General features: G+C 46.7%; 1 protein-coding gene across 3 annotated transcripts; it reads left to right on the top strand.

Annotated features, from left to right (window-relative positions):
* Positions 1–27,494, top strand: LOC115080192 (butyrophilin subfamily 1 member A1-like). 3 transcript variants are annotated; one of them, XM_029584310.1, is made up of 11 exons: positions 1–284; positions 1,024–1,204; positions 4,031–4,175; positions 4,526–4,633; positions 7,836–8,192; positions 9,853–10,134; positions 18,099–18,227; positions 20,899–20,919; positions 22,928–22,948; positions 23,045–23,071; positions 25,650–27,494. In XM_029584310.1, exons 3-11 carry the CDS (start codon positions 4,043–4,045, stop codon positions 26,189–26,191), a joined length of 1,620 nt encoding a protein of 539 aa, XP_029440170.1. In that variant the 5' UTR covers positions 1–284; positions 1,024–1,204; positions 4,031–4,042; the 3' UTR covers positions 26,192–27,494. The 3 variants fall into 3 exon arrangements, with proteins under 3 accessions (XP_029440170.1, XP_029440169.1, XP_029440171.1); XM_029584309.1 differs by lacking the exon at positions 1,024–1,204; XM_029584311.1 differs by lacking the exons at positions 1,024–1,204; positions 4,031–4,175.

The following is a 27,494-nucleotide window of genomic DNA, read 5'->3' as shown; positions in this document are numbered from 1 at the left end:
AAGCACAAAGTACCTGTGTAGCAATGCCGCACCCACCTGTCCTCAACTTTCACTTCCACTTTCTCTCAGACAAAGGTCGAATCTTAAGCTGTAAAAGGAGCTGGGAAACATAGTGACAGAGGTCCTTCTTTTTAAAAGGTTTTCTATTTATACATGTAGAGGGGCAAATGCATTCCTGCGTTTGACTTCATAAGTGGCTCAGTATGAAGAGCGGGCTCGGACTGGGGAATCTGCACTTTTTGGAATTTCTGAGAGACTTTCAAGGTGAAGCCTAAACAAGCAAGGTAGGAGAAAAACCCGTCCACCCTCTCTGATTCATGTCCTGAGCTTTCTTGGCTCTGATGAATCTCTTACTAGAGTTGCAGAGAAGGAATGAGGGGGAGAGAAGGGTGGGAGGGGGCCCGCAGGCAGAAGTATAGCTTGAGATGAATTTTTTGGGGGCCCAAGGTTAATGTGGGTGAGCACTGTAGTCTGCTCCCCCACCCCCTCCCTTATCTCATCCTATGTGGGTCTTCACGGCAGCGGCTCCCAAACCCTTTTAATTTCTGGCAACTCTCTGTATCTCCTGTCTCTTCACTGTCTCCCTGCCCTGTCTCTGCTGTTTCTCACTCTCCCTCTGGCTAAGGCACCACTTTATCCAAATCTTCCTCTCTCAGGCAGCTATATAGCAATTATTTAATTAGGCTTCCCTCGGTTGACTCATTCCTGAACATTTAAGGGGCTGAGAGGAGAGGGGATTATTTTTATTTAGGGATTTTTATATACCGCGGCACGTTCAGAACATCACCTCGGTTTACATTAAACAGTAATGCAGCAACAGGCTTTACAATAAAATATTGAATATTAAATAAAGGTATTAAACAAAAGTATTAAACAACAACAAAAATGATACATTCAACAGGCTTTACAGACAATTTGGAACTAGAATCATTTTTCAAATTATATCAATAATATACACGTAAATAAATAATTACCTGCCAAAAGCAAACAAAGACGTCAGTGGCCTCCCTTTTTCATGTTTAGCAGGGGCAGTGAAGCTTCCTCCTTAATGGTGCAGGGGATCCTCGTACTTTTCCAGCAAAAAGAGTTGCAAGCGGGGTACACAGGACGAACGTTGCAGTCCAAGCTTTCAGTATAAGTAGCTTACAAGGAGAAAAGCAAGGATTGAACTCCCGGATCAATCGCTGATTATTTACTACTATAGGTATGGGGGATGTCACTTTACAGTAGGGGGTAACATTATACAGATATACATATAGAGGTGAAAGCATGGACTTTGGCAGGGATAAGACACTGAGCCCAGATTTCAGCAGAGGACTGATGCAGGTTTGGAGTTACTACTATAGGTATGGGAGATGTCACTTTACAGTAGGGGGGTAACATTATACAGATATACATATAGAGGTGAAAGCATGGAGTTTGGCAGGGATAAGAAGCTGAGCCCAGATTTCAGCAGAGGACTGATGCAGGTTTGGAGTTACTACTATAGGTATGGGGGATGTCACTTTACAGTAGGGGGTAACATTATACAGATATAGAGGTGAAAGCATGGAGTTTGGCAGGGATAAGATGCTGAGCCCAGATTTCAGCAGAGGACTGATGCAGGTTTGGAGTTACTACTATAGGTATGGGGGGTGTCACTTTACAGTAGGGGGTAACATTACACAGATATACATATAGAGGTGAAAGCATGGAGTTTGGCAGGCATAAGACGCTGAGTCCAGATTTCGGCAGAGGACTGATGCAGGTTTGGAGTTACTGCTATAGGTATGGGGGATGTCACTTTACAGTAGAGGGTAACATTATACAGATATACATATAGAGGCAAAAGCATGGGGTTTGGCAGGGATAAGACGCTGAGCCCAGATTTCAGCAGAGGACAGATGCAGGTTTGGAGTTCCTACTATAGGTATGGGGGATGTCACTTTACAGTAGGGGTAACATTATACAGATATACATATAGAGGTGAAAGCAAGGAGTTTGGCAGGCATAAGACGCTGAGCCAAGATTTCAGCAGAGGACTGATGCAGGTTTGGAGTTACTAATATAGGTATGGGGGATGTCACTTTACAGTAGGGATAACATTATACAGATATACATATAGAGGTGAAAGCACGGAGTTTGGCAGGCATAAGACGCTAAGCCAAGATTTCAGCAGAGGACTGATGTAGGTTTGGAGTTACTACTATAGGTATGGGGGATGTCACTTTACAGTAGGGGGTAACATTATACAGATATACATATAGAGGTGAAAGCACGGAGTTTGGCAGGCATAAGACGCTGAGCTCAGATTTCAGCAGAGGACTGATGCAGGTTTGGAGTTACTACTATAGGTATGGGGGGTGTCACTTTACAGTAGGGGGAAACATTATACAGATATACATATACAGGTGAAAGCACGGAGTTTGGCAGGGATAAGATGCTGAGTCCAGATTTCAGTAGAGGACTGATGCAGGTATGGAGTTACTACTATAGGTATGGGGGATGTCACTTTACAGTAGGGGGTAACATTATACAGATATATATATAGAGAGAGGTGAAAGCATGGAGTTTGGTAGGGATAAGATGCTGAGCCCAGATTTCAGCAGAGGACTGATGCAGGTATGGAGTTACTACTATAGGTATGGGGGATGTCACTTTACAGTAGGGGGTAACATTATACAGATATACATATAGAGGTGAAAGCACGGAGTTTGGCAGGGATAAGAGGCTGAGCCCAGATTTCAGCAGAGGACTGATGCAGGTTTGGAGTTACTACTATAGGTATGGAGGATGTCACTTTACAGTAGGGGGTAACATTATACAGATATACATATAGAGGTGAAAGCTCTGGAATTTGTTGCCAGAGGATGTGGTTAGTGCAGTTAGTGTAGCTGTGTTTAAAAAAGGTTTGGATAAGTACTTGGAGAAGTCCATTGCCTGCTAATAACTAAGTTGACTTAGAAAATAACCACCGCTATTACTAGCAACGGTAACATGGAATAGACTTAGTTTTTGGGTTCTTGCCAGGTTCTTATGGCCTAGATTGGCCACTGTTGGAAACAGGATGCTGGGCTTGATGGACCCTTGGTCTGACCCAGTATGGCATGTTCTTATGTTATGTAGGTGAAAGCATGTAGTTTGGCAGGGATAAGGTGCTGAGCCCAGATTTTGGCAGAGGACTGATGCAGGTTTGGAGTTACTACTATAGGTATGGGGGATGTCACTTTACAGTAGGGGGAACATTATACAGATATACATATAGAGGTGAAAGCACGGAGTTTGGCAGGGATAAGACGCTGAGCCAAGATTTCAGCAGAGGACTGATGCAGGTTGGAGTTAGGGGAAGAAATTGGGGTGGGGGAGGGATAGCTGAGAAGGTGGAGTGGTTGATAGCAGGGTTGGGAGGGTTTCTGGTAAGGTGCAGTGCTCAGTTCAGAGTGATGGAGAAGCCATGGTTTCAGTAGATTAAGGACCGGCAGTGATTGCAGTGCCTCCAGGCCCTCTCACTGCTGCACCTTTAAGGGGCTGACTCAGATGGGACGTGAGCCTGCAGCCAAAGGTGAGGGGGCCTAGCACACTTGCAGCTATGTCTCTGTCCTTAGGGTGAGGAGGGGAGATCATCTCCAGAACTGAACCCGTGAAGGGCACCTCCAGGAGAGGGATAGGAACCACTCTTCTAAGGAATGGGCAGCAGTAAAGGGAGGTGACATTGCTCCTGTATAAGTCCCTGGGGAGACCTCACTTGGATCACTGTGTACAATGCGAGAGACTGCACCTTCTGAAGGTTAGAAACAGGATGGAGTCTGTGCAGAGGGGGCTACTAAAATGATCAGTGCATATGGGGAGAGACTTAAATATCAAAACATGTACACCCTAGAGGGAAGGTGAGACAGGGGAGATACGAGAGAGACATTCCAGTATCTCTAAAGTTTCCATGCTCTGGAAGTGAGCCTCTTTCAATGGAAAGGAGGCTCTAGAACGAGGGATCATGGGATGAATGTGAAAGGGGACAGTCTCAGGAATAATCTTGTGAAATATTTCTTTACAGAGAGGGTGGTGGATGCTTGGAACGGCCTCCCAGTGGTCTACCACTATTCTGGTAATAAGATCCACACACAGCTCTGCCAATGTTCCTCCATGTCCTGCAGCACCCCCTGCTATTCTAGTACTGAGACCCTCACACAGAAATACAGGTCTGTTAAAGCACCTTAATCCTTCTCTTTGACACTTATTACTGTAATAATTAGACTCTGCTGCCCGACACACACAGCTCTGGCAATGCTCCTCCCTCCTGCTCTGCTGCATCCCCTGCTATTCCAGGATTGATGACTTCATCCCCCTAGACACAGCTCTATCAATGCTCCTCAGTTCTGTCCTTCAATACCACCTTCTGCTCTAATACTGAGACCCCCTATGCAACTCTGCCAGTGCACCTCCTTCATGTCCTGCTAGAACTTTCTCCCGTCCCCAAGCTGTAAGATGTTTTGATGTCATTGTAACTTGAGTTCAGTCTGTTCCAGTTTACATGATTTAATATTTTCAGAAGTACTGATGATGGCTTTTCCTGAATCCTGCTGGATAAGGACCCTCCCCTTCACGCCTGCCTTTATCCTTTTCTTGATGTCTCATCAAATCCAGACTGGAAGTGCAGGTAGGAGCTGACGCCAACATTTGCCTTTAATTTCCGGAGTCGTTTTTAGGCGTTCTCTATGAAAAGACCCCCTTGTAGGGGACAGGTCATGTCCTGCTGCCTGTGACCCAGTATCAGTGGAGAAACCTGCAAATGGCTTTAGATTAAATTTGATATGAGAGTTACACACAGATAAAGAGCCAAAAAGTGATACTTTCAAACAGTACCTGTCATAAAAGGCAGCTCCTCTTATATGAAGCTTAACGGAGGGAGGCCAAGGTATGGGGGTGCTTGAGACATTGTGGGTGATGCAGCCGGGATCTTAGAGGGAGCACCTGAACAGTGGGTTGGGTGAATCTGAGCGTGCGTATCAGTGAATCGGGGGGGGGGGGGGGGGGATATCCAGGCTTCTTGTGATCCATACATGCTTAGTGTGTGTGAAGCGGTAAAGAACACCATTGACAAGTTTCTGGCTGCAAGCAGCGGGAGCAGACCTTGCCTACCTGACCTGTGATTTATAACTGTGGCCATTTTATCCAGGCTCAGTCTCTCTCTTACATTTTATGCACAGCTGTCTCATGAAGTTAGGGGAAACAAGAAAATAAACCTGGTATTTGCAGTTAATTGTATTAACAAAATTTATCCCCCCATAAGTCCCTTCTACAATATTTCCTCAAACTCTGTTCTAGTAACAATGGGGCGCTGTGTTGTAAGTCTCGGCTGCACGGTGCGGCAGTTGTTACCCTGTGCAGCTTGCCGGGCCATTACTGATTGTATGTACGTTACTAAATGACAGGAAATAAAGATCCCGACTGCTGGTGCTCCTTTCTACAACTTATATAGAGCTGAAGAGATCTCTCGGCTGCCTCTTCTCCCCCCTACAATCTCTGACCAAGAGCAGAGCTCTCCCAGCTGCCTCTTCTCCATCCTACAATCTCTGATCAATAGCAGAGCTCTCCCGTTTCCCTCTTCTCCCCCCTACAATCTCTGACCAAGAGCAGAGCTCTCCCAGCTGCCTCTTCTCCATCCTACAATCTCTGATCAATAGCAGAGCTCTCCCGTTTCCCTCTTCTCCCCCCTACAATCTCTGACCAAGAGCAGAGCTCTCCCAGCTGCCTCTTCTCCATCCTACAATCTCTGATCAATAGCAGAGCTCTCCCGGTTCCCTCTTCTCCCCCCTACAATCTCTGACCAAAGGCAGAGCTCTCCCGGTTGCCTCTTCTCCCCCCTACAATCTCTGACCAAAGGCAGAGCTCTCCCGGTTCCCTCTTCTCCCTCCTACAATCTCTGACCAAAGGCAGAGCTCTCCCGGTTGCCTCTTCTCCCCCCTACAACCTCTGACCAATAGCTGAGCTCTCTCGGTTGCCTCTTCTCCCTCCTACAATCGCTGACCAATAGCAGAGCTCTCCCGGTTGCCTCTTCTCTCTCCTACAATCTCTGACCAATAGCAGAGCTCTCCCGGTTCCCTCTTCTCCCCCCTACAATCTCTGACCAAAGGCAGAGCTCTCCCGGTTGCCTCTTCTCCCCCCTACAACCTCTGACCAATAGCTGAGCTCTCCCGGTTGCCTCTTCTCCCTCCTACAATCGCTGACCAATAGCAGAGCTCTCCCGGTTGCCTCTTCTCCCTCCTACAATCGCTGACCAATGGCAGAGCTCTCCCGGTTGCCTCTTCTCCCTCCTACAATCGCTGACCAATAGCAGAGCTCTCCCGGCTGCCTGTGCTCCTCCTCACATCCATATTGAATTTTCAAATCAGCAAAGCTTCCCCCAGAATGTCCATCAAAGATGTTGCTGGTGCAGGATGTGCTCATACTTGGTACAGGCTAAAGCTGAGTGAATTTGCACAGAGAAAGTACTGATGTGTCTTGCCACTGCCGTCTTACTGAAAATTTCCCCCGTTATTCTCATGCCTGTTACAGATGCAGAACCATCACAATAGAATAATATTTGAGGAGTCAGAATTGTGATGTCTGTACGTCACAGGCCAAATAGCAGAGCTTATGGAAGTCTTGGTATTGCACTTGTCCCTGTGAACTTGGTGCCCAGACCCAGTGTATGGTCTGAGTGTCCGTCCTGGAATGCCACAAGCAGGCCAGGATTTCAGGACATCTACAATGAATATGCATGAGGTATATCTGCATACATTGGAGGCAGTGCATACAAATATAACTCCTGCCTATTCATTGTGGAAATCCTGAAAACCAGATCTGTTTGTGGCACTCCAGGACCAGAGTTGCCTGCCCCTGCTATAGTCTCCTTCCAAGAATAACCTGCAATCATCTAGTGGCCATGAGGAATTATCTTACAAACAGTGCTGAGAGGACATCAGAACCCTGAAGCTGGAACCTCCTGGCCCTGTTTTTGGAATTTCCAAATTCTAAGGCTAAGCAGTCAGCTCATGGAAGCAGAGACTCAGCGCACAGCTGTCGATGCCCATGAAGGGCTTTTGAGTCTGAATTCTAAACTTGTCGAGCTGTGCACAGAGAGTGGGCTGCAAGGGCAGTAATGTTTGTGTGCTGCCTGCATAGATTTGAACTCAGAAGATGTCTTACATTCATTGTCACGTTCTCCTGTGGACCTGTAAATACTGTTCCTCTGTCTTTGGAATCCCAGCTGATATAGTGGTTTGGACTTATTGTATATTGAGAGAATAAGAAGTACCACCATGTAATCATCTCTGGTCTGCACCATCTCAGAGAGAGACTGGAAACAGGTCGGATTCACCCCCTAGTCTACTACAACACCTGGCTGACCACTGACCATTAACGATAACCAAGGCAGGATTTATCCCGATCATCCAGGTACTCATAGAAAAGCAATTTCTATAGACAATGAGTGTAAAATAATCCAAACAGACGGAACGAGAAGCTTCCGCTGGTAGAGTTTAGAGCAGCGATGGTCACAATAGGAGAGAGAAGAGAGTAAACCTCAGCTTCATTAACTGACTGAGTTGTCTGTGTTAGGACCATGGTGGAGTCTCTCTCTGGAAAGGGGTCTTCCAGCTGTGGGACTTCTGATTGGATTCATACAATCTGAGGTGCAAATGAAGCTTGCCCAGTTTTGTAAAGTAGAAGAGGTTTTAGAATTATTGGTCATTTTCTTACCCCTGCCTCAAGGCCTTTGCAGTCAGCACAGACTTTTATGCAGCTCTTTAGATCTCTCAGCAATGGGTCCCATATTCTTCCTTGCTAATTGATGTCATTCCATTTGTTTGATAACGCAGAATTAGCAGAAAGGTTTAAAGTCATCGGCCCTGATCGCCCCGTGGTTGCCATTCTGGGTGACGATGCCGTGTTACCCTGCCACCTCTCCCCAGGCCTCAGCGCCGAGCACATGCAGGTGAGGTGGTTCCGAACCGGCTTCGATTCACTCGTGCACCTGTACGAAAATGGGATGGATCAGAACCAGCACCAGCTCCCAGAGTACCAAAGGAGGACGGAGCTGATCAGAGCTGACATCTCCAATGGAAGTGTTTCTTTGAGGATACGCAACGTTGGGCTGCATGATGAAGGACACTACACGTGTTTCTTTCGATTTGGTACCAATTATGATGAAGCAACCTTGGAGCTGAAAGTGGCAGGTAAGAGTTCTTTCTTTTCTGGCTTTCAACCCTTTCTCTGTTTTATTATAATAACTGAAATTCATAAACAGCTTTTCTTGCAAGAGACACCAAACTTCCCTATTGTAGAGTCACTGCAGGAATCACAGATATTACAGATCTATTCATAGGAACCAACCTTTGAAAAATGATGGGGATGCTGAGCTTAACACAAATGACAGTGTTCCCGGCGAAAATGAAAAATCGGAACACAGCTCTTGCTCGCTTACATTGGCAATGAAGAAAATTCAAAATGTTACTGCTGTTGTACAAAGCCTTTAAACGTGATGGGACTTTGCATCTCTATAATCAGCCCACTCGAGCTTTGTGATCTGCTAGTGATGTAGCATTCGTTATCCCTTCATTGAAACAAATTTGACTTGTAAGAACTCACTCTCATGTCTTTCCCATCAGTAGCCCGGTTTTCTGGCATTCTCTTCCAAATGACCTGCAGATCATTGATGCTAAGCAGCTGAAGGCATATTTATTTCAGAAGACCTGCCCTGCATTAAAATATGCCTGTAGGATTGGGCTATGCGTATTATTGTTTACTGTTTAAATTTTATAATGTTTATATTTGTTAAGTTCAGTTTGTGTGCTGTTTGTATTATTTTGGGTTTTATGCTATATCTGACACTGTACACCACTTAGTACAATGTATTTGATTTAAGTGGTTTAACAAAGCTGAAAAATAAATACAGTGGGTTGTGAGTGTGACTGACCAGCTCATATTTAAATGTCCAGGTAATGCAGACATGGCAAAGACTCATTTGGCCAAACAAAAGCTAGGGTAGCACTCGACATCCCACCAGTCACTCTTCTCCCCAACCCCAGCTCATCCCCCCCAACTACAGCCCATCCACACTCAGTCTCTCCTCACCATATCACTCTCTCACCCCCCTTTTCTGTCAGTCCCCTAATCTCCTCTCCTATCTGTCTCTCCTCTTCCCCATCCTTTCTTTCTTTGCACTTTTAAAGTTCAACTTTCAAACTGGCGCACACTGCGTGTGAGGCGGCGCACACCCAGGGACATGGTGATTTTATAGCTTGCGTGCATGTTATAAAATAGGCTGTCCACACGCACGTGTTCACCCAGTTTTAAGTGGGCGCACGCCTGTGCACGCAAATGCCGCTTCTACCGTGTGAGGGGATTTTAAAAGGGACACACGCTGACGCCATTTCCAGTAAAAGCAGTTAGTCTCCAGTTCGCCCAGTTAGCAGCTCGGTTCACCAACCCCTCCTAATTGCCTTTACTCCTCCCAGTTAGCCCTGACCCTTTAAATCCTGCAGATCTGCCGAGTTTTCTTTATTTTCCAACTTTCACCTCCTCCATAGCAGAAGTAAATTTACACAGCAGGAGACCTTGGTGCGCACCAGGGCGTGTAAATATTTATGCACATCTCTGGTTCACGCCCTGAAATGCCCATGTCCTGCCCAGTCCCTTTAAGGAAAATGTTGAGATGTGCGTGCTGCGGCCAATGCGCGTGTATCCCGGCAGCTTTTAAAATCCACTTGGTGCATGCGAGCCCAACTTATCCACACAAAATCAGCCTAGTGTTTAGTGAGGGAGATTAAAGCTGATCATCTTGTCAGTGTAAGAATTAATCTCTCTAACGTTCTGATTGTTTTTATTTTCTGTCAGGTGTGGGTACTGCTCTGTCCATCTCTGTGAATGACCATCAGGACAGAGGAATAAGGGTTGTGTGCGAGTCTACAGGATGGTATCCGGAGCCAGACGTGAGCTGGAAACAAGAAGATGGGCAGAGTCTGACATCGTTATCTGAAACAGAAACAAAACAGCAAAATGGTCTGTTCAGCATCAGAACTTCCCTGCTTATGAGAACGAATCAGTACAGGAAGGTTTCCTGTCACATGAGAAACACCGTCCTGAACCAAGAGCGAGAATCCTCCATTTCTATCTCAGGTCAGTGACGCTCACAGGGAGCAGCCTCAGTAATAGAAAGTGTGAAGGTAACTGGGACGTATTTTATATCATTAACCAGCAGCAGGGCCTCCTAGAATCGGCTCCAACAAAAGCCGTTAACATCTTCCCTCACCTCCCAGATGAAGATGTCTGGAAACGTCTTGAAACAGGATGCTGGGCTTGATGGACCCTTGGTCTGACCCAGTATGGCAATTTCTTATGTTCATTCCTCTGCGTTATTCCATTTTCAGGTATTGGAGCCTTGTTCTTTTCTCACTAAGGCTCTGGGGCTGTCTCTGCAGCTATTTCAGTTAATGCAGCAGGAAGTCTTGTCCCATAAGGCAGGATGAGAGCTTTAGGTATAAAAAAACAAATCTGAGAAAAGTGCTAAGGGTCCTGATGAAAGTGAATCCTGAATGATTTTAAAAGATAATTTTCTGTTGTCTCACAAAGCATGGGAGGGACTCATTCACTAGGTTGTTTCTGCAATGGGGCAGATAATTACTGCGCCAAAAAAAGAACTGGAACAATTTCCACAAGCACAAAATAGTAACCAAAAAGGAAATGTTATATGAAAAATCTTATATTGAATGCCAATCCCCAAAAAATTGTTTGACCATTATTTGTTAAGTCTATGACCGCATCATCAAGCCTGACGGCGTGTTCTCTGTAATTTCAAACGAGAGCTGCCCGGACCTCTAATCATCTGCGGCAGTCATTTTTTCTTTTTTTCTATTATATCATCGGTTCAATAGTAATTCTTTCAAAGGTTTTTTGCATTTAAAAGAAGCTCAACATACGGCCGAAGTTTTGCAGCACCAGCTGCTTCATCAGGAGCTGTAGTGCAATAGCAATAATCTTTTCAATAATATTCAATCTTTCTCTGTCAGATGAATTCCTATATCAAGGAAAAAAGATTTAATAAAATAAAATCTTATGTATGTGTATATTTTTCTATTACTTATCTGAAGTCGGCAAACAATCGAACCTCGTAGCTGGACGAACGCCGTCTCATAACATCTTTAAACAAGAGGAACAGAGACCATCTTTGTATCGGACGTGAACTTATAACCAAGTTTCATCCAATCCAGACCTCACACGTCATTGCCAAGTGTGACGTAAGCAGCAAGTTTTCTTTCACAGAAATACATTTAGTTCTAATTCAACATTCAACCCTCTAGGATGAAGGGTATCCAAAAAATGTATCCATCTTTGTTCAGCTCTCAAAAGTTTTTTGTTCATGTCGCCTCCACGCCAGTGAGGCACAATCTGTTCCAATACACAAACCCGCAATTCCTCAAAAGTATGTCCTTTTTCAAGGCAGTGGGACACTATCGGTGCATTCAAATGCTGTGTAGCCAGACTTGAACGATGTTCAATGATTCTAGTCCGAAGTTGTCGTGTAGTCTTGCCCACATATGTCATCTTACATGGGCATTGAAAAATATATATAACACCCACAGATTTACATGTCGTATGTTGTCTCAATTGAACTGTAATTGATGGGTTATCAAACTGAATATGGGTGGTCACAAGCATATTCATACATACAGAACATGTTCCACAAGCTGTATGTGAACCAACACCCTGTTTGGGTACAAAAATCGTCGAGTCAGAATGTACAAGTTGATCTTTTAAATTGGAGCCTCTCGTGTATGTAAATCTAGGTCTTAATTCAAATTCGCCATAGAACTGCAACAGATGCCAATTTTGGTGAACAAGTTGTTTAAATGTGGATGCCATAGGGGAAAAAGGCACCACACAAATAATCAAATCTTATCAATCAAATCAAATCAATCAAATCAAATCTTATTACATATTGCATTGACAAAATTATTTTGCATATGAAAAGAATCTTTTTCAGCAGGTCTGTGGCACCGCAATGGGTGCCACTATGGCACCAGATTTAGCGAATCTCTATATGGGTGCTTTCGAGCAGAAATGGATCACTGACAATCAACCTTTTTTTCAAAATATTTTTGTATGGCGAAGATATATAGATGACATCTTGATTCTATGGCGAGGGACCCAACAGGAATTTAATGATTTTTTGATCTGGTTAAATTTGTGTAATACCAGTCTTCGTTTTACAGCTTCCTTTCAGACAAATGTGACCACCTTCCTAGACATTACCATTATAAAGACACCGATGGGATTTAAAACTTCAGTTTACCGTAAACCAGTAAGTAGTAACACCTTTCTGCACTTCAGCAGTGCTCACCCTCTGAGTTTAAAAGAAAATTTACCCACTGGGCAATTTTTCAGAATCCGACGCCTCTGTTCCTCTCAGGATGATTTTAAAAATCAAGCTAAGATCTTAAGTGACCGTTTTGTAAAGAGAGGTTATCCTAGGCGATGGTCAAAGCGATACTTGGGAGAGCTTCTAAGAAAGTAGACGGAATCCTGTGGGGTCTGGGTCTTTTTTCAAAAAAAATTATAAGCAATATTGATAGCTTCTTCTTGAGGAATGTTTGTGTAAAGTGCTTCTACGTCCAGTGTTACCAAAACCATCTTTATGGCCAGGAGTTCTTTGTCTCCGATACCATAATTTCCTTCTGCAGGTGAAAATTTCCTGGAGAAATAGGAGCACGGTAGTGCTTTACCATTACCAGATACTTGGCTCAGGAGAGCCCCGACCGCCATGTCGGAGACATCGACCTCCACCACGAACTGGAGTTGGGGATCTGGGTGGTGGAGGCAGGTATCTTCTAAAAATGCTTCCTTCAAGGCCGCAAAGGCCTGGCGTGCTTCTGGCGACCAATTCCTTGCGTCCGCCCCTTTTCTTGTAAGTGCCGTGAGAGGAGCCACCTTGCTGGAGTAGTGCGGGATGAATTGCCTATAGAAGTTGGCGAAACCTAAGAGTCGTTGAAGCGCTTTTACTCCTGTGGGTTGAGGCCAGTCTCAGATGGCGGATACCTTTTCTGGGTCCATCTTGAACCCAGTAGCTGAAACAATGTAACCCAGGAAAGGGAGTGACTCTTGTTTAAAGAGGCATTTCTCCAACTTAGCGAACAAGCGATTCTCCCTCAGAATCTGTAGTACTTGCTTGACGTGTTGATGATGATCCTTTAGATCCTTAGAATAGATCAGAACATCGTCTAGGTAGACAATGACGGAGGAGTTGAGCATTTCTCGAAGCTCCTCGTTCATGAGGTGTTGGAAAACTGCGGGAGTGTTGCATAGCCCAAACGGCATTACCAAGTATTCGTAGTGTCCATCCCGGGTATTGAAGGCAGTCTTCCATTCGTCCCCAGGACGGATGCGTACTAGGTTGTACGCCCCATGAAGGTCCAGCTTGGTAAATACCTTGGCTCCCTGCAGATGGTCAAAGAGTTCAGGAATCAAGGGTAACGGATACCAATCCCGCCGGGTGATGCTGTTCAGGCCCAGGTAATCTATGCAGGGTTGGAGGGCCCATCCTTCTTCGCTATGAAGAAGAATCCGGCTCCAGCCGGGGACTTGGAGGGTCGAATGAATCCTCGGTCCAGGTTCTCCCGGATATAGGCGGACATGGCTTGCGTCTCCGGAAGGGACAACGGGTATACCCGTCACCGTGGCAGTGTGGTACCCGGGAGCAAATTGATCGCACAATCGAAAGGGCGATGCTCCGGGAGGATCTCGGCCTTCTCTTTGGAAAAGACACCGAGGTTGTCTTGGTAATGCGAAGGCAGGGCCAAGGAAGTCGTCAGGAGAGGTACCGGTGGTCGGGGAACGGCAGCTAAACAGGAGTCGAAGCACGATGGCCCCAGGACGCCACCTGGAGGCTATCCCACGCGATTACAGGAGCGTGCTTCCGCAGCCAAGGTAGCACCAGGATGACTGGGTGCATGGATCTCTCTAGGACGAGAAATGAAATCTCCTCCATGTGCAAAATACCGGTGTGTAACGTGAGGGGCCTGGTACGGGTATCAATGGTTCCAGGAAGGAGTTTTCCCTGAATGGAGGACACCTGGAGTGGGAGTTTTTGAGGTTGAACGGCAATCTGGAGTTGCTGAATCAAATCCTTGAGGATGAAGTTTCCCCCGGCTCCAGAGTCGATCAGGGAAGGAGTAAGGTCACCGGGACGGTGCATGGGGAGGCAGAGGTAGTGTGACCTAGGGTTAGCTCCCCGACTGTCCCTAGGTCCGAGCGTTTCCCGGACGCTCGATACAGTGGGCAAGGAAGTGGCCCTTGCCAGCGCAATACAGGCACAGGCCCAGGGACCGACGTCTTCACCTCTCCTCTTGAGAGCTAGGCCCCTGGCCTACCTGCATGGGTTCGGGATCTTGAGCCCCTGGAGAGGCAGACGGAGAACTCCCGCTTCAGGAAGGAGTGGTTCCAGAGGTCCCAGGCCTAGGAGCCGACCTCCTCTCCTGGAACCGGCGTTGGATGCGGCGGTCCACATGGCCCACTAGATCAATGAGATCGTTCAAGTCGTCCGGGAGAGCTCTGGCCGCCAATTCATCCTGAAGTCTTGGGGAGAGACTTTCCAAAAAGATACCGTGCAAGCTGTCACTTCCCCAATTCAATTCGGCGGCAAGAGTCTGGAAGTCCACGGCGTGTTCCGCCAAAGGCCGGTTACCCTGACGCAGCTGGAGCAGTTCTGATGCGGCAGTAGGTCTGCGGGAGGACTCGTCAAAGACCCGCCGAAAGGCGGTGACTAACTGTACCAGGTTGTCCAGGCGGGAGTCCGGGCGCTCCCAGAGGTTGGAAGCCCACGCCAGGAGTCTCCTGTCCAGCAGGGAGATAATAAAGCTTGTCTTGACCCGGTCTGTCGGAAACTGAAGCGGGAGGAGGTTAAATCGAATATAGCACTGGTTCAGGAACCCTCGGCAAAGCTTCGCGTCTCCCAAAACCCGCGAGGGAACTGGCATCTGTATCGGTACTGTAGATCCGGAACTGGTCCCAGCTCCCGTTACCGAGGAACTGGAAGCAGTGGTTCCGCCAACACGGTCGGCTAATCCCTGCACTGTCGCCATCAGGGAGTAGAGGCAGGTTTGCTGCTGTTGCAGCCTCTGGGCAATACCCGGGATGGCTTTCAAGCCTGCAAGATCCGCTGAGTCCATGACCTTGCAAACTGTTACGGTCGTGGACCCTTGGGCTAGCTAAGGCGGTGGATGTTATACTGTGGGGATCCACAGGAGCGTCACAGCCGGGAGGCGGCACTGAAGAGAGTCTGGAGGAGGCTTCACCACTGGAAGCCCGAGGTCCCCCCAGGAGGAGCCCGTAGGGACTCAGACCTCTTGGACTTAGGCGGGACCCTATGCGACCAAGGATCCGGGCAGCGACCAAAGAGGCGGATGGTGAGGACGGCTGGACCCAGGAGGCCGGAAGAGTCTTCACCCTCGGAAGCCCGCAGCTCCCCCGGGAGGAGCCCGTGAGAGCCTGAGCCGCTGGGACTTAGGAGAATCCTCTGGGCCATCAAGTACCGGATACCTGAGGTGGAGGAAAAGGCCAAAGTCGGAGTCCAGAAACGAAGCCGGGTCGGAAGCCAGAAGTCAGAGATCCAAACCAAAACCAGGGGTGGAAGCTGAAGAGGAGTCAGGAGACGAAGCCAGGTTGGAAGCCAGAAGACTCAAGAGACGATCCAGGATCTAAAGCAGCAAATAGAAACTCAGCGAACTGAGAACCTCGTTGCAAGGCGAGGTATAGCTGCAGCTGCCGGGTTTAAATGGCCCGGCAGCGTCTGACGTCATCAGGAGGCTGTTCCTGGGTTTCCCGTGCTGGCCCTTTAAATCTGAAGCCTCAGCGCGCACGCGCCTAGGGGGCGGGGCCAGCCATGGATCAGCGCCGGCATCTCCCTCGCAGGGAGAACGACGCGGAGGGCCGCGTCTCCGGCCTGGGAGGCCGAAAGGGAAGCGTTCTTGCGGCCGGACCGGCCGCGTGGTAGGTGCAGGTCCCGGGGCACGGCCTGGGACCGTAACATACATAATGCAAGGTACCACATTAGGATTCACCACTCAGGAAAAAGATCTAGGTGTTATCCTTTACAATCCATTGAAATCGTCTGCTCAGTGTGCAGCAGCAGCCAAGAAAGCAAATAGAAAGCTAGGGATGATTAAGAAAGGAATGGAGAATAAAAACAGAGCATATCATAATGTCTCTGTATCGCTCCATGGTGTGGCCTCATCTTAAGTATTGTGTTCAGTTCTGGTCACCACAAATCAGAAAAGATATCACAGAATTAGAGAAGATAAAGAGATAAAACTGATGGAACAATTCCTCTAAGGCAGGCTAAAGAGGTTACGACTCTTCAGCCTGGAGAAGAGACGGCTGAGGGGAGATAGGATAGAGGTCTATAAAATGAGTGGAATGGAACGAGTAAACATTAATCAGTTTACTCTTTTGAAAAGTACAAAGACTGGGGGACACACAATGAAGTTACCGGGTAATAAGAGAAATTATTTTTTACTCAACACATAATTAAGCTCAAATTTGTTGCCAGAGGATGTGGTGAAGGCTATTAGTGTAGCTGCGTTTAAAAAAAAGGTTTGGACAAGTTCCTGGAGGAAAAGTCCATTAACCATTTATAAGGTGGAGTTGCAGAAATCCACTCCTAATCCCTGGGATGAGCAGCTTGGAATCTCTCTACCCCCTTGGGATTGTGCCAGGTTCTTGTGACCTGGATTGGCCACAGTTGGAAACAGGATATTGGGCTTGATGGACCTTTGGTCTGACCCAGTATAATAAATCTTATGTTCTTATGTGCTGGGCACTTACAAGTGACCCAGAGGGAGTCCTGCTGAGACAGGTTGCTGAGCTGTCCCTTCAGGGCACCTTTTATATTCTTATGTCGTAGCTGTCACAAAAATAACCCACAAAATGTTAACCAAAATCAAACCAGCAAAGTAAAAAAGTGTCCAAATAAACCCTTCATATTTGAGACAGAAGGAGAACATCATAAAGAGAGAGCAATGTGAAAAAAAGCCTTTGTGACTTGGCCATTACACAGCTGGGAAATCAGTGTGCACGCGTACACACACATACACTCACGCGCACACTCTCACACACACACTTTCTTGCACAATTTCTAGGAAATTTTATGTCTTCGCTTGCGTATTTTTTTTTCAAATGAAATTACTTTAAAAAGTCTTTGTTGATATTAATTTCAGACTTTGAAAGACATTTCTCTTTATAAAAAAATGTGGCGTTCTCTTTCCGCAACCGCTGACGTAGCTTGTGATTTGTTCTGCCCGTCACAGTCTGTGTTTGGTGTCCTTCGTCAGGGGCTCAAACACTTCTAATATTTGCAAAGTTGCAGTTCTCAGCAGTGTCTCGGCAGCCACTTCTTGCAGCACTGCTGGGGCGTCTTTTTCACAGTGGTTGAGAAGCAGGGAAACCAGGGTCCGAATCCCACTTCCTCCAGAGATGCTTCTTGTCACCTCGTGCAAGTCATTTTGTGCCATTGCCTCAGGTACCCACTTAGACTGTAAGCTCTCTGGGGCAGGAAATGATTGCACCTGAATTCAAAAAACCGCTGGAAGCCACTTTGAGCCTTTCTTGGAAGGTTGGATTAAAAATCCCCCACCTCCAAAAGGTTGATATAAATTCCTTTAACAAGGAAACGCGAATGAATGACTCTGAATTTGCTTCCTTCCTACCTGAGTCTGCTACGTGGAAAATGCATCTCAGCAACATTCATTGTGGATATTTTGAAAAATCGGATCTGTTTGTAGCCTTCAAGGTCTGGAATTGATCCTCCATGATAAAACCCCCCACATTGACTTCTCCACTCATTGCATCCTCTGGGATTCAGATCTTGTTGAAGTACAAAACCTGTGTCTGCTCTCTGCTAGGCAGCTCGATGTCTTTCAGGTTCTAGGCTTGTGTCCCCTCGCCTCTCCACTCCTCTCCATCCCTATCCAGCCTTCTTGTCCCTGAATCCAACAGCCTGCTATGGAAATCCTTTAGGCGTCTCATATTAAAAATGCTCCAATATCACTTGTGATGGCCTTGGATAATTTGCTGTTTCATTTCATTTGCAGATGCGTTCTTCCACCGGGTCTCCCGTTGGGTGGTCTCACTCTCCATCCTTCTGCTGTCTGTGCTAACCCCCTGTGGTTTGCTGGTTGCTCTGGTTGTTCACCACTTGAGGAAGGACAGCAAAGAGAGAGGTAAAGTAGCCACTGAGCCACGGCAGTGCCGTGGGTGACTTACAGGAGGGGAACAGCTGGAGCAGCTGGAATGGGAGGGTCCCTGCAGAGACTGACAGCTCTGAGCGCCTATAACTGAAGCCTGGAAAAATGACACGAGACGGGTGGGACCTTATAGACTAATCAAGTTATTGAGGCATGAGCTTGCTAGGACAGAGTCTATTTTGTCAGATGATTCGTCAGCTTTGTTTAATTTTAGGTTTGGAGATGCTTTAGAATTGTTCTACTTAGATAAAGTGGGTCAGGGAATTATTCTCTCCTCCCCCTTCTCTGCAGGGGAAATGGTTCAGCTCTTCCAGATATACAGAGCAATGAGAGTATCAGGCATTTCCTGACTATGCTGGGTTGCAACGGGGGGGGGAGCGCAGCTTGGTTTCTGAAAATCACCCTGTGTGCAGGAAAAAGCACGCATGCAGTTATGCAACTCATGGTCGTCAACAAACCTTTTCCACTGGAAACAATTTAGTGGAACTGGGGGTCACGACTTGAAACTCCAGGGAGGAAGACTCAGAACCAATGTCAGGAAATATTTCTTCACTGAGAGGGTGGTGGATGCCTGGAATGCCCTTCCGGAGGAAGTGGTGAAGACTAAAACTGTGAAGGATTTCAAAGGGGGCTGGGATAAACACTGTGGGGCAGATTTTCAAAGGCTACGCGCATAACCTGAGAAAATCTGCCCCTGCGCACTCGAGCCTATTTTGCATAGGCTCGACAGCGCACGCAAGCCCCGGGATCATATTTCCTGGGGCTTGCAAAACGGGGCGGTGCCGTGGGCGGGGCGCCGGCCCAGGGGTGTGCCGGGGGCGGGACCGAGGTCTCCAGCACAGCCGCCATGCCGGGGGATGGCACGCCGGCCAGAGGCAGGCGTAACTTCACGGATACAGGTCAGGAGGGGGTTTTAGATAGGGCTGGGGGCGGAGGGAAAGGAGGTAGGTTGTGCGGCTCGGCGCATGCAAGTTGCACAATTGTGCACCCCCTTTCGCGCGCCGACCCTGGATTTTATAACATGCGCGAGGTAGCGCGCGCATGTTATAAAATTGGGCATAGATTTGTTCGCGCCGGGTTGCGCGAACAAATCTACGCCCGCGCACACGTTTAAAGATCTGCCCCTGTGGATCCCTAAAGGCTAGAGGATGGGAATAAATAAAAAAAAAAGCTTAACCGGCACAGAGCGGCAGTTACTACCCTTAACAGAAACATGGGGGTAACCTGCACGGAGCGGCAGTTTCTACCATTAACAGAAACATGGGGGTAACCTGCACGGAGCGGCAGTTACTACCCTTAACAGAAACATGGGGGTAACCTGCACGGAGCGGCAGTTACTACCCTTAACAGAAACATGGGGGTAACCTGCACGGAGCGGCAGTTACTACCCTTAACAGAAACATGGGGGTAACCTGCACGGAGCGGCAGTTACTACCCTTAACAGAAACATGGGGGTAACCTGCACGGAGCGGCAGTTACTACCCTTAACAGAAACATGGGGGTAACCTGCACGGAGCGGCAGTTACTACCCTTAACAGAAACATGGGGTAACCTGCACGGAGCGGCAGTTACTACCCTTAACAGAAACATGGGGTAACCTGCACGGAGCGGCAGTTACTACCCTTAACAGAAACATGGGGGTAACCTGCACGGAGCGGCAGTTACTACCCTTAACAGAAACATGGGGGTAACCTGCACGGAGCGGCAGTTACTACCCTTAACAGAAACATGGGGTAACCTGCACGGAGCGGCAGTGACTGCCTTTGGAGGTTTGCTGGGCAGACTAGATGGACAATTTTGGTCTTTTTCTGCCGTCATTACTATGTTACTATGGGAACAGAGGGAGACAGCCTGAACCCAAAAAAAAAGCCTTAGGCAGGAAGAGTTGGGTTCTATAGCATTCTGTGCACGTCTGAACAAAGTCAAAAGGTGATCTTCCTCCCATGGACTCTGCACCAAGTTTCAGCCCAGAAGTGTGCACTGCCTTTCACTTTGCAATCTGCTGCCCATCTGCATTTGTAGCTGCTTTTTTTTTTTTTTTTTTTGAGCGGGTAGAAATGTGTTTGAAAAGGGCACCTGTAGATAGAAAAAAGCAATCTACGAGGCCAATGTCCTGTTGTGTGAATGGGATGGCGTTGCTCTGCCTCCCCCCAAAAAGCACTAAATAGTGCACTTTCTGGTGTTTGCTGTTTGGCAATCTTGCATGTGCTGTTTTTTCATTTGCGAACCCCCTTTCCCCTTGCAAAATGCATGCAAAATCACTAATGATCTGAGAAACACTGCCTTACCTCGGAGAGCTGTCGAAGTCTCTGCCAAAAAACCGAGTGATTTCTCGCTAACCTTTTTTTTGGTGCAGAAATCATTGAGGGAGCGACCCGTCCCGCACTGTGAAACATCCTTCCGGTGGCGAGTTCATTGGCTTTTATGTGTGCATTTTCCTCCCCTGATCAAAACACGTACCTGGGAACGCTGCCTTTTACTGCGGCTAAAAGCACATGAATTGTTCCGCAGGGAGGGAGTGCAGTGTTTGACAGCTTTGATATTGGCCCTCAATCTGACTACAAGGCAAACCCAACTGGTAAATAAAGCTGACTGTCAAGGACTTTATTTGCGGGCACTGATTCCTCGTTGTTTGGTTTTCTTGCAGCAAAGCTTTCTGCAGATATTGGTGAGTGATTTTATGATTTACTGTGGATGAAACGATGCAAGTTCCTAAGCCTTGCCCGCATATCTTTACAAATGTGTCTTTCCCTTTTGGATGTGGGGGGCCCTGGTGTGGTACTGCGAAAGGGGAGGGAAAATGTTAGAGACAATCAGATATCTCCTCATGCAGAAGAGGACTTTTTCAGTGGAAATGAAGTCACAATATGGTGCTCCAAGGGGGCAGTCTGAAAGGTACCAGGAGGAAATACTCCATGATATAAAGAGTGGGGGATATATGGATCAGCCTCCCTGTCAGATAAGTGGTTTTGGAGATACGAGGATGTGTAGAGGTTGAGAGAGCAGTGCTGTTCTGCAGCAGGAAGGGTGGCTGGGCCAAAAGGTCTTGATCTGCTGTTATACTCTCAGGAAGATTATGTCGGAAGTTGCACTGGGCACAGAATGCTCTAGTGCCTGTAAATTCAGCCACAGTAAATGTTGTCCTGCCTGCGTATCCTTGCAAATGAGGATAATGAGCTTTTTAGCAATCATCCCCCTCTGCACCAAAGCTGCAGTAGCTGACACGAGAGACTCCTTCCAAGTTATTGCTTTAGAAAATATGGCACAAGAGGAGAAGGTGAATTTTAGGGCCTCTCCACCTCTGCGGGGTACTCAGGGTGGAGGACTAGCGATTGCTTCCTCTGTCCTTCCATAATGCATTGAGCAAGTTTGAAGCACATTTCCCACCCCCAGCACCGCAGGCCTGAGACTCTGGGCTGATTAGTGGAGGGTGGGGAGGGAACATTTGACAATTTTCCCATTTCTGTGATGACAGCAAGAATTACCACAAATCCAGCCCCTAGTAACAAGGGAAGATAAACACAGTCCTAATTTGCAGAGTTTGTCTTTAGTACATATTATAGTAAATACAAGTTTGTATTCAGGGTTTACCTATGGTACGCGTCCAGATTTACTGCAGCTTCCTAGGCCCCAAAAGATTGTCTATTTTAGACTTCTGGACTCTTTCTGGAAGCCTTTGATAAACGTGATCGGGACTTTTCCTTTCTGGTCAAGCACATTTTTCAAAGCTAGTAGAATAAAAAAAAATCAAGTCATTTTTCAGTAAACAAACCAAATGTGCTAAAGTGGACGGGACCAATATTGAAATGCTACTTAGCCGGATAAGTAGGACTTATCCAGCTATGTGATGGCTGCTGAATATCCAGCTATGTTCAGTGGCTGCCACTTAACTGGATAAGTCATTTATCTGGGTAAGTAGATAACTGGAAAGGCACTAGTTATTCAGTTATCTTAACCAGATAAGTGCCTATATTCAGCTTTATCAAATTAAGGTAACTGAATAAGTAAGACTTGTTCAATAACTTATCTGGATAACTAGAACTTATACGATTGTATTCAGCAGCAAAGCTGTGCAGCTGAATATCCTTTCTAACATGCGGATAACTTAGATAACTGGATATCTTTGAATACTGGTCCCAACATGTCCAAGAAGTAAGACAAGTAGGTCTCACAGCCTGTATAGGAAATCCTGAGCTCCTCAAAGAATCAAACATTGGGTAATTAAGTCCCAGGCTCTAAGACGCGGTGCTCCTGGCTCAGGTGAGACTGAAGCGCCTGGAGATCTCTTCCTGGCTTCAATTCTTTCCACACCTTTTGTATCTCGCAGAATAGTGACCAACGTTCTTTAGATGTAAAATAATAAAATGAATGAAAACCTCATCCCAGTCTCAGAGCTGGATTTAAGATGATGGTGCTGATAGGCAGGGGATGAGGGCTTTTTCCCAGAGAAATCAGAGAGAGCAGCAGGAGGGACTCCCAGTTTTTGGCGCCCTAGGTACGTCAGTGCTTCCTGTGCTTAAATCCAGCCCTTCCCTGCCTTAAAGTTCAGAGAGTGAATCACCGAGTTCTAATCCTACACCATGAGTCTAGACATGATGTGGTTTCTGCTCAGTTAAGGGATGGATATCTTACATAATAGGAGCTCTAACTTTTATTCAATTCTTTTTTTTTGGTAGAATCTCTTTCTGCGGAACTTGGTAAGATTTTATTCCCGAGTATATCACTGTTGCTTAAAGATTTTCTTTCCTGTCATTAAGTCTGAGATCTGACTGTGTTTCTGTGTTTGGTTTCAGAATGGAGAAGGATCTGTAGCTCTGCAGGTAAGAGTCTGACACAATCTCCTCTATCCAACGTGACTTTCTGCCTCTGTACAGATCTCCTCCTTGCCTTCTCGCAGTACAGCCATGGGCGTAGCAACCATAGTGCACAGCAGTGCATGGGCATCACCAACTTTAAAATGAGGTGGGCTGTGCACCAGTAACTTGGCAAGCTATCGTGTCTTCCCTGGCTCTCCCCCCAGATCAGTGCTGCTGACCACCACCACTAATGTTCCCTCTATGCTGCACACGTGTGTGGGAAAAGTTCTGTGCTCATCCCTCCCAGTGCAGAAAGCATGGCTAGGCCGTGGCGGACCCCATCCTGCCATGGTCAAGCGAAGATGTGCCCATCCCGACACAGCCTGAAGTGAAATGCCCATACCGACACAGCCTGATGTGAAGAGGAGGCCAGCAGGGCCATGAGTGATGAGGAACCTGGCAGGACACAGCCCGAAGCAAAGAGGATGCTATGTATGTCTGTAAGAGAGCTTGTGTCTGTGTGCGCATCTGTGTGCATGCGTGTGTCTGTGTAAGATATTGTGTGCCTGTGTGTGTATGTCTGTGTGAGAGCTTGATGGTATCTATATATGTCTATGAGAGCCTGTGTCTATGCTTGTGTGTCTATGTGTTATCTTGTGTGCATGTATGTGTTTGTCTGTGTGAAAGCCTATGTGTGTATGTATATGTCTGTAGGAGAGCCTGTATGTGTGTGTCTGTGAGTGTCTACAGACTGTATGTGTATATTGTGTGTGTGTGTGAGAGCCTCTTTGTGTGAGCGCGTGCCTGTGAGAGCCTATGTGTCACAAACAGGCTCTTACAGGCAGGTGCGCGCGCGCGCGCACACACACACACACACACACACACACACACACACACACACTGTGTGTGTGTGAGGAGGAGAGTGGGAGTGTGTGAAAGCACTGGCATGTATGAGAGTGGGAGTCTCTGAAAGAATGAATGTGTCAGTATGTGTGTGAATGAGGGAGAGAGAGAAGGTAGTTTTTGCGGCCCTATATCCCCTAATGCGTGATAATCTCAGGGTGACCGGAAATCAAAAGATCCCAGATATGGAAAGCAGGAGATTTTTTAATCCATATTAGTTTTAATTATTGGGTGTAATTTGATGTTTCTATTTTAAATTTTTTTTTTAACATTAGAATATTATTTAATTCTTGGATGTTTTATTCATCAGATGTTCTGAAATATTTTATTGGTGTTTGGAAAATATTAGAACAAATTTATGCAAGGTTTTTTAATTGGATGTTGGTCAGCTGTTTTGACATTTAATCTTTTTATTAGCATGGATTTAATATGAATGATTTATATCTCCAGTTTTATTGCATGATGTTTCTGTTTTTCCATTGTTGCACTGCATAACACAATCAGGCTTGTGGTTTTGTAACCGTCTCTAAAAGTCAGTAAGGAGGTCCAGACAACTGATCCGTAAAGATAGACTTTTATTGCCAGCAAGATGCAGCTAAGACAAAGGCTCAGTACAACTGCATGCCACGCCCCCTTAGGAGCAAACTTTTATGCACTTTACAACTCTTATCTCTCACACATGCGTTCTGGTTTTGCTGAACAAACAATTTACAAACTGCTGAGCAAGCATTAGCTAGCGTGGTCCTCTAGTAGGTGTAGCTTATGATCAGACTATTATTTCGTCATTTAATTGACGTGTTAGACATTTTACAGCGGCGTTCGTATTAATACAATACAAATTATGATTCCAAAATGGAGTCACGTTACACTAAATGTTAGTGCGTAACTGCGTCACTACGCATTATGTGCCGTTTGCGTTGCAAATATTAGTACATTAAAAATGGCTGTGCGTTTCACTGCTGGCATTGTTAGAGGAGAGACTTTTCAGTTGTTCAGTCTTCAGAGGTTCACGAAATTGAACTCCTTCAGTTTCCAATTCAGTTTTCGTTGGCGCATTTCTATTCTGTATTAGGTGAGGGTCTGTCTGTAATTTAAAGGTCCAGTTCTTGTGTAACTTTAATTCTTGCTGTGAAAATGAAGGAACTTCTTACTGGTTTTTACAGCATTATGGTTCTCTCTTCCTCATTTCTATCTTAAACAGAAGTTTGCTCTTTATTATTGTATCTCTGCGCTGGGGCGTGAGGGCCTCACCTCGGGGAGACATTACTGGGAGTTGGAGGTGGGGGACAAGCCCGCTGGAATTTGGGTGTTTGTAAAGATTCTGTGAGCAGGAAGGGGAAGACCTCACTAGCACCTGGGAATGGATACTGGGCAGTATGGCTAAGGGATGGAGATAGATAGAAGTCTATGGGGAGCCAATGAGGAGATTTGTTTTATGCAGCCTATGCATGAATGAGCCAATCAGACTCTTTCTTTCATGCATTCACTCAGCAGAGCTATGAGACCAATAGGATGGAGGACAGATCTATTTGCCAATAAGAGTGTTGTTTCTGCAAGCCTGTCAGTGAGTGATAGCCAATAGCAGAGCTTCTCTTAATGAACGTGAGTGAGGAAGCATTGAATGAGGGTTCGAGGTGGGTGTGTGAGGAGCCAATGAGAAGTATGTGCTCATGTTTATTAATGTGTCTCTTCCCTGCAGTGGATGTGACTCTGGATCCTGAGACTGCTCATCCTGAGCTCATCCTGTCTGAGGATGGGAAAAGCGTCAGACACGGAGACACAAGACAGAACCTGCCTGACACTCCCCAGAGATTTGATTATTCTGCCTCTGTTCTGGGGCGTGAGGGCTTCACCTCGGGGAGACATTACTGGGAGATGGAGGTGGGAGACAAGACTGACTGGGATTTGGGGGTTTGTAAAGATTCTGTGAGCAGGAAGGGACGGATCAAACTAACACCTGAGGATGGATACTGGGCAGTGAAACTGAGGGATGGAGAATACAAGGCCTGCACCTCCTCCTGGTCCCGACTCCGCCTGAGAGTGAGACCCCGGGTAGTGGGGATCTTCCTGGACTACGAGGCAGGAAAAGTCTCATTTTACGATGCAGATGAGAAATCTCATCTCTTCACCTTCACCCACACCTTCACTGAGAAGCTCCGGCCCTATTTCTATACGGGTCGCAACGCAGGAGGTAAAAATGCCGGAGCTCTGAGAATCCGCCCCGTGCCAGCCTGGGAATGAGAGAGCCGGGCTCAGGTTGTTATACTGCAGCTATGACTTGATTTTCAGACACGTTCTTCTACGGAGTGCCCTACCCACTGAACTCCGCACAAATTTAGGAAAAAGCTAAAGACCTGGCTCTTCAAGCAGGCCTTCCCAGCATAGGTCTCCCAGTTATCATTATTATGTTAAATTATTTAATTTTAATCTATACTACTTTATATAATGTTATCTCCTGCAACTATTTCATCTATTGCACATTATACCTACGCCTTGTTAAGCTCCCCCCCCCCCCCTTCCCTGTTCTCTGTATTTCTCTTAGGTCATTGTAAACCGATTTGATGTACCCACGAATGTCGGTATAAAAAAGTTATTTTATTTATTTATTTAACAATACAGTGAAAAGAATGCCTGAGGTGTACTCCTTGTCCGTCCATGCGTCTGTCTGTAACCTAGAATAGCTGCCTGAACCAGACACCCCCGGGGCAGCGGAATGCCTTTCTGGTTAAGGGAGGCCAATCTAGCTCCGCCCCCACTGTCAATGTCTTACTTTATGTCTACAGTTAATGCCATTCTTTCTTATATACATGCTTTGTATAATTCATTCCCAGAACTACCAATAAAACACTCGATGCTAGAAAACTGCTGGGTCTTTTTTCTGCCTGAGGGCAGGGATGGGCGAGGGCCTGAATGGCCCACCCTGTTTCATCACCTATGTATTGTCGCCAACGCCCACGTGAAGAAAGTCATTAGATTCACTGTAGAAAATGTCCAGATTGGGTGAAAAGTAGCTGAAACTATATTGTTGCACAGTGGCGTCAGCATCGCTGGGGAGCCTAAGCTTGGGGTGGGGGTCACATACACAGGTGCTCTCTTGCTGTCTCAGAAAATGACACACACGTTCTCACATTCTCTCACACACTCTTTCTGACACTGACACACACATTCTCTGTCACACTCACACGCTTGTACTGCTGCTCATGTGCTCATGTAGGAGCATCCCCTCCTCTGGGCTGGTGAACTAAGGGCAGTACAGCAGCATCATCTAAAGTCCCTGCCCTTGTTGCCAGCCCTCAGCAGCCACCTTTACACTTCCTCCTCCATCTTCATCTGCTCTGTCCATGGCCCACTACACAGCCCTTCTCTGAGATCAGCCCTGCCAGTTCCCACAGAGGCCTGAGTGGTAGGGCAGAGAAGTTCCCCGGACTCCCAGCAGCAAAACTAAAAAGGTTACTGATGACGAAGTATGGTCTTCACCTTGCTTTTTGTTTTTCTGCTGCTCTCAACCTGTCAGAAGGTGAAAATAAAGTTTCCGCTCCTGCTT

Source organism: Rhinatrema bivittatum, chromosome 19, assembly GCF_901001135.1.
Source record: "Rhinatrema bivittatum chromosome 19, aRhiBiv1.1, whole genome shotgun sequence".
Lineage (NCBI taxonomy): Eukaryota > Metazoa > Chordata > Amphibia > Gymnophiona > Rhinatrematidae > Rhinatrema > Rhinatrema bivittatum.
This window is presented reverse-complemented; position numbering and strand designations above follow the sequence as displayed.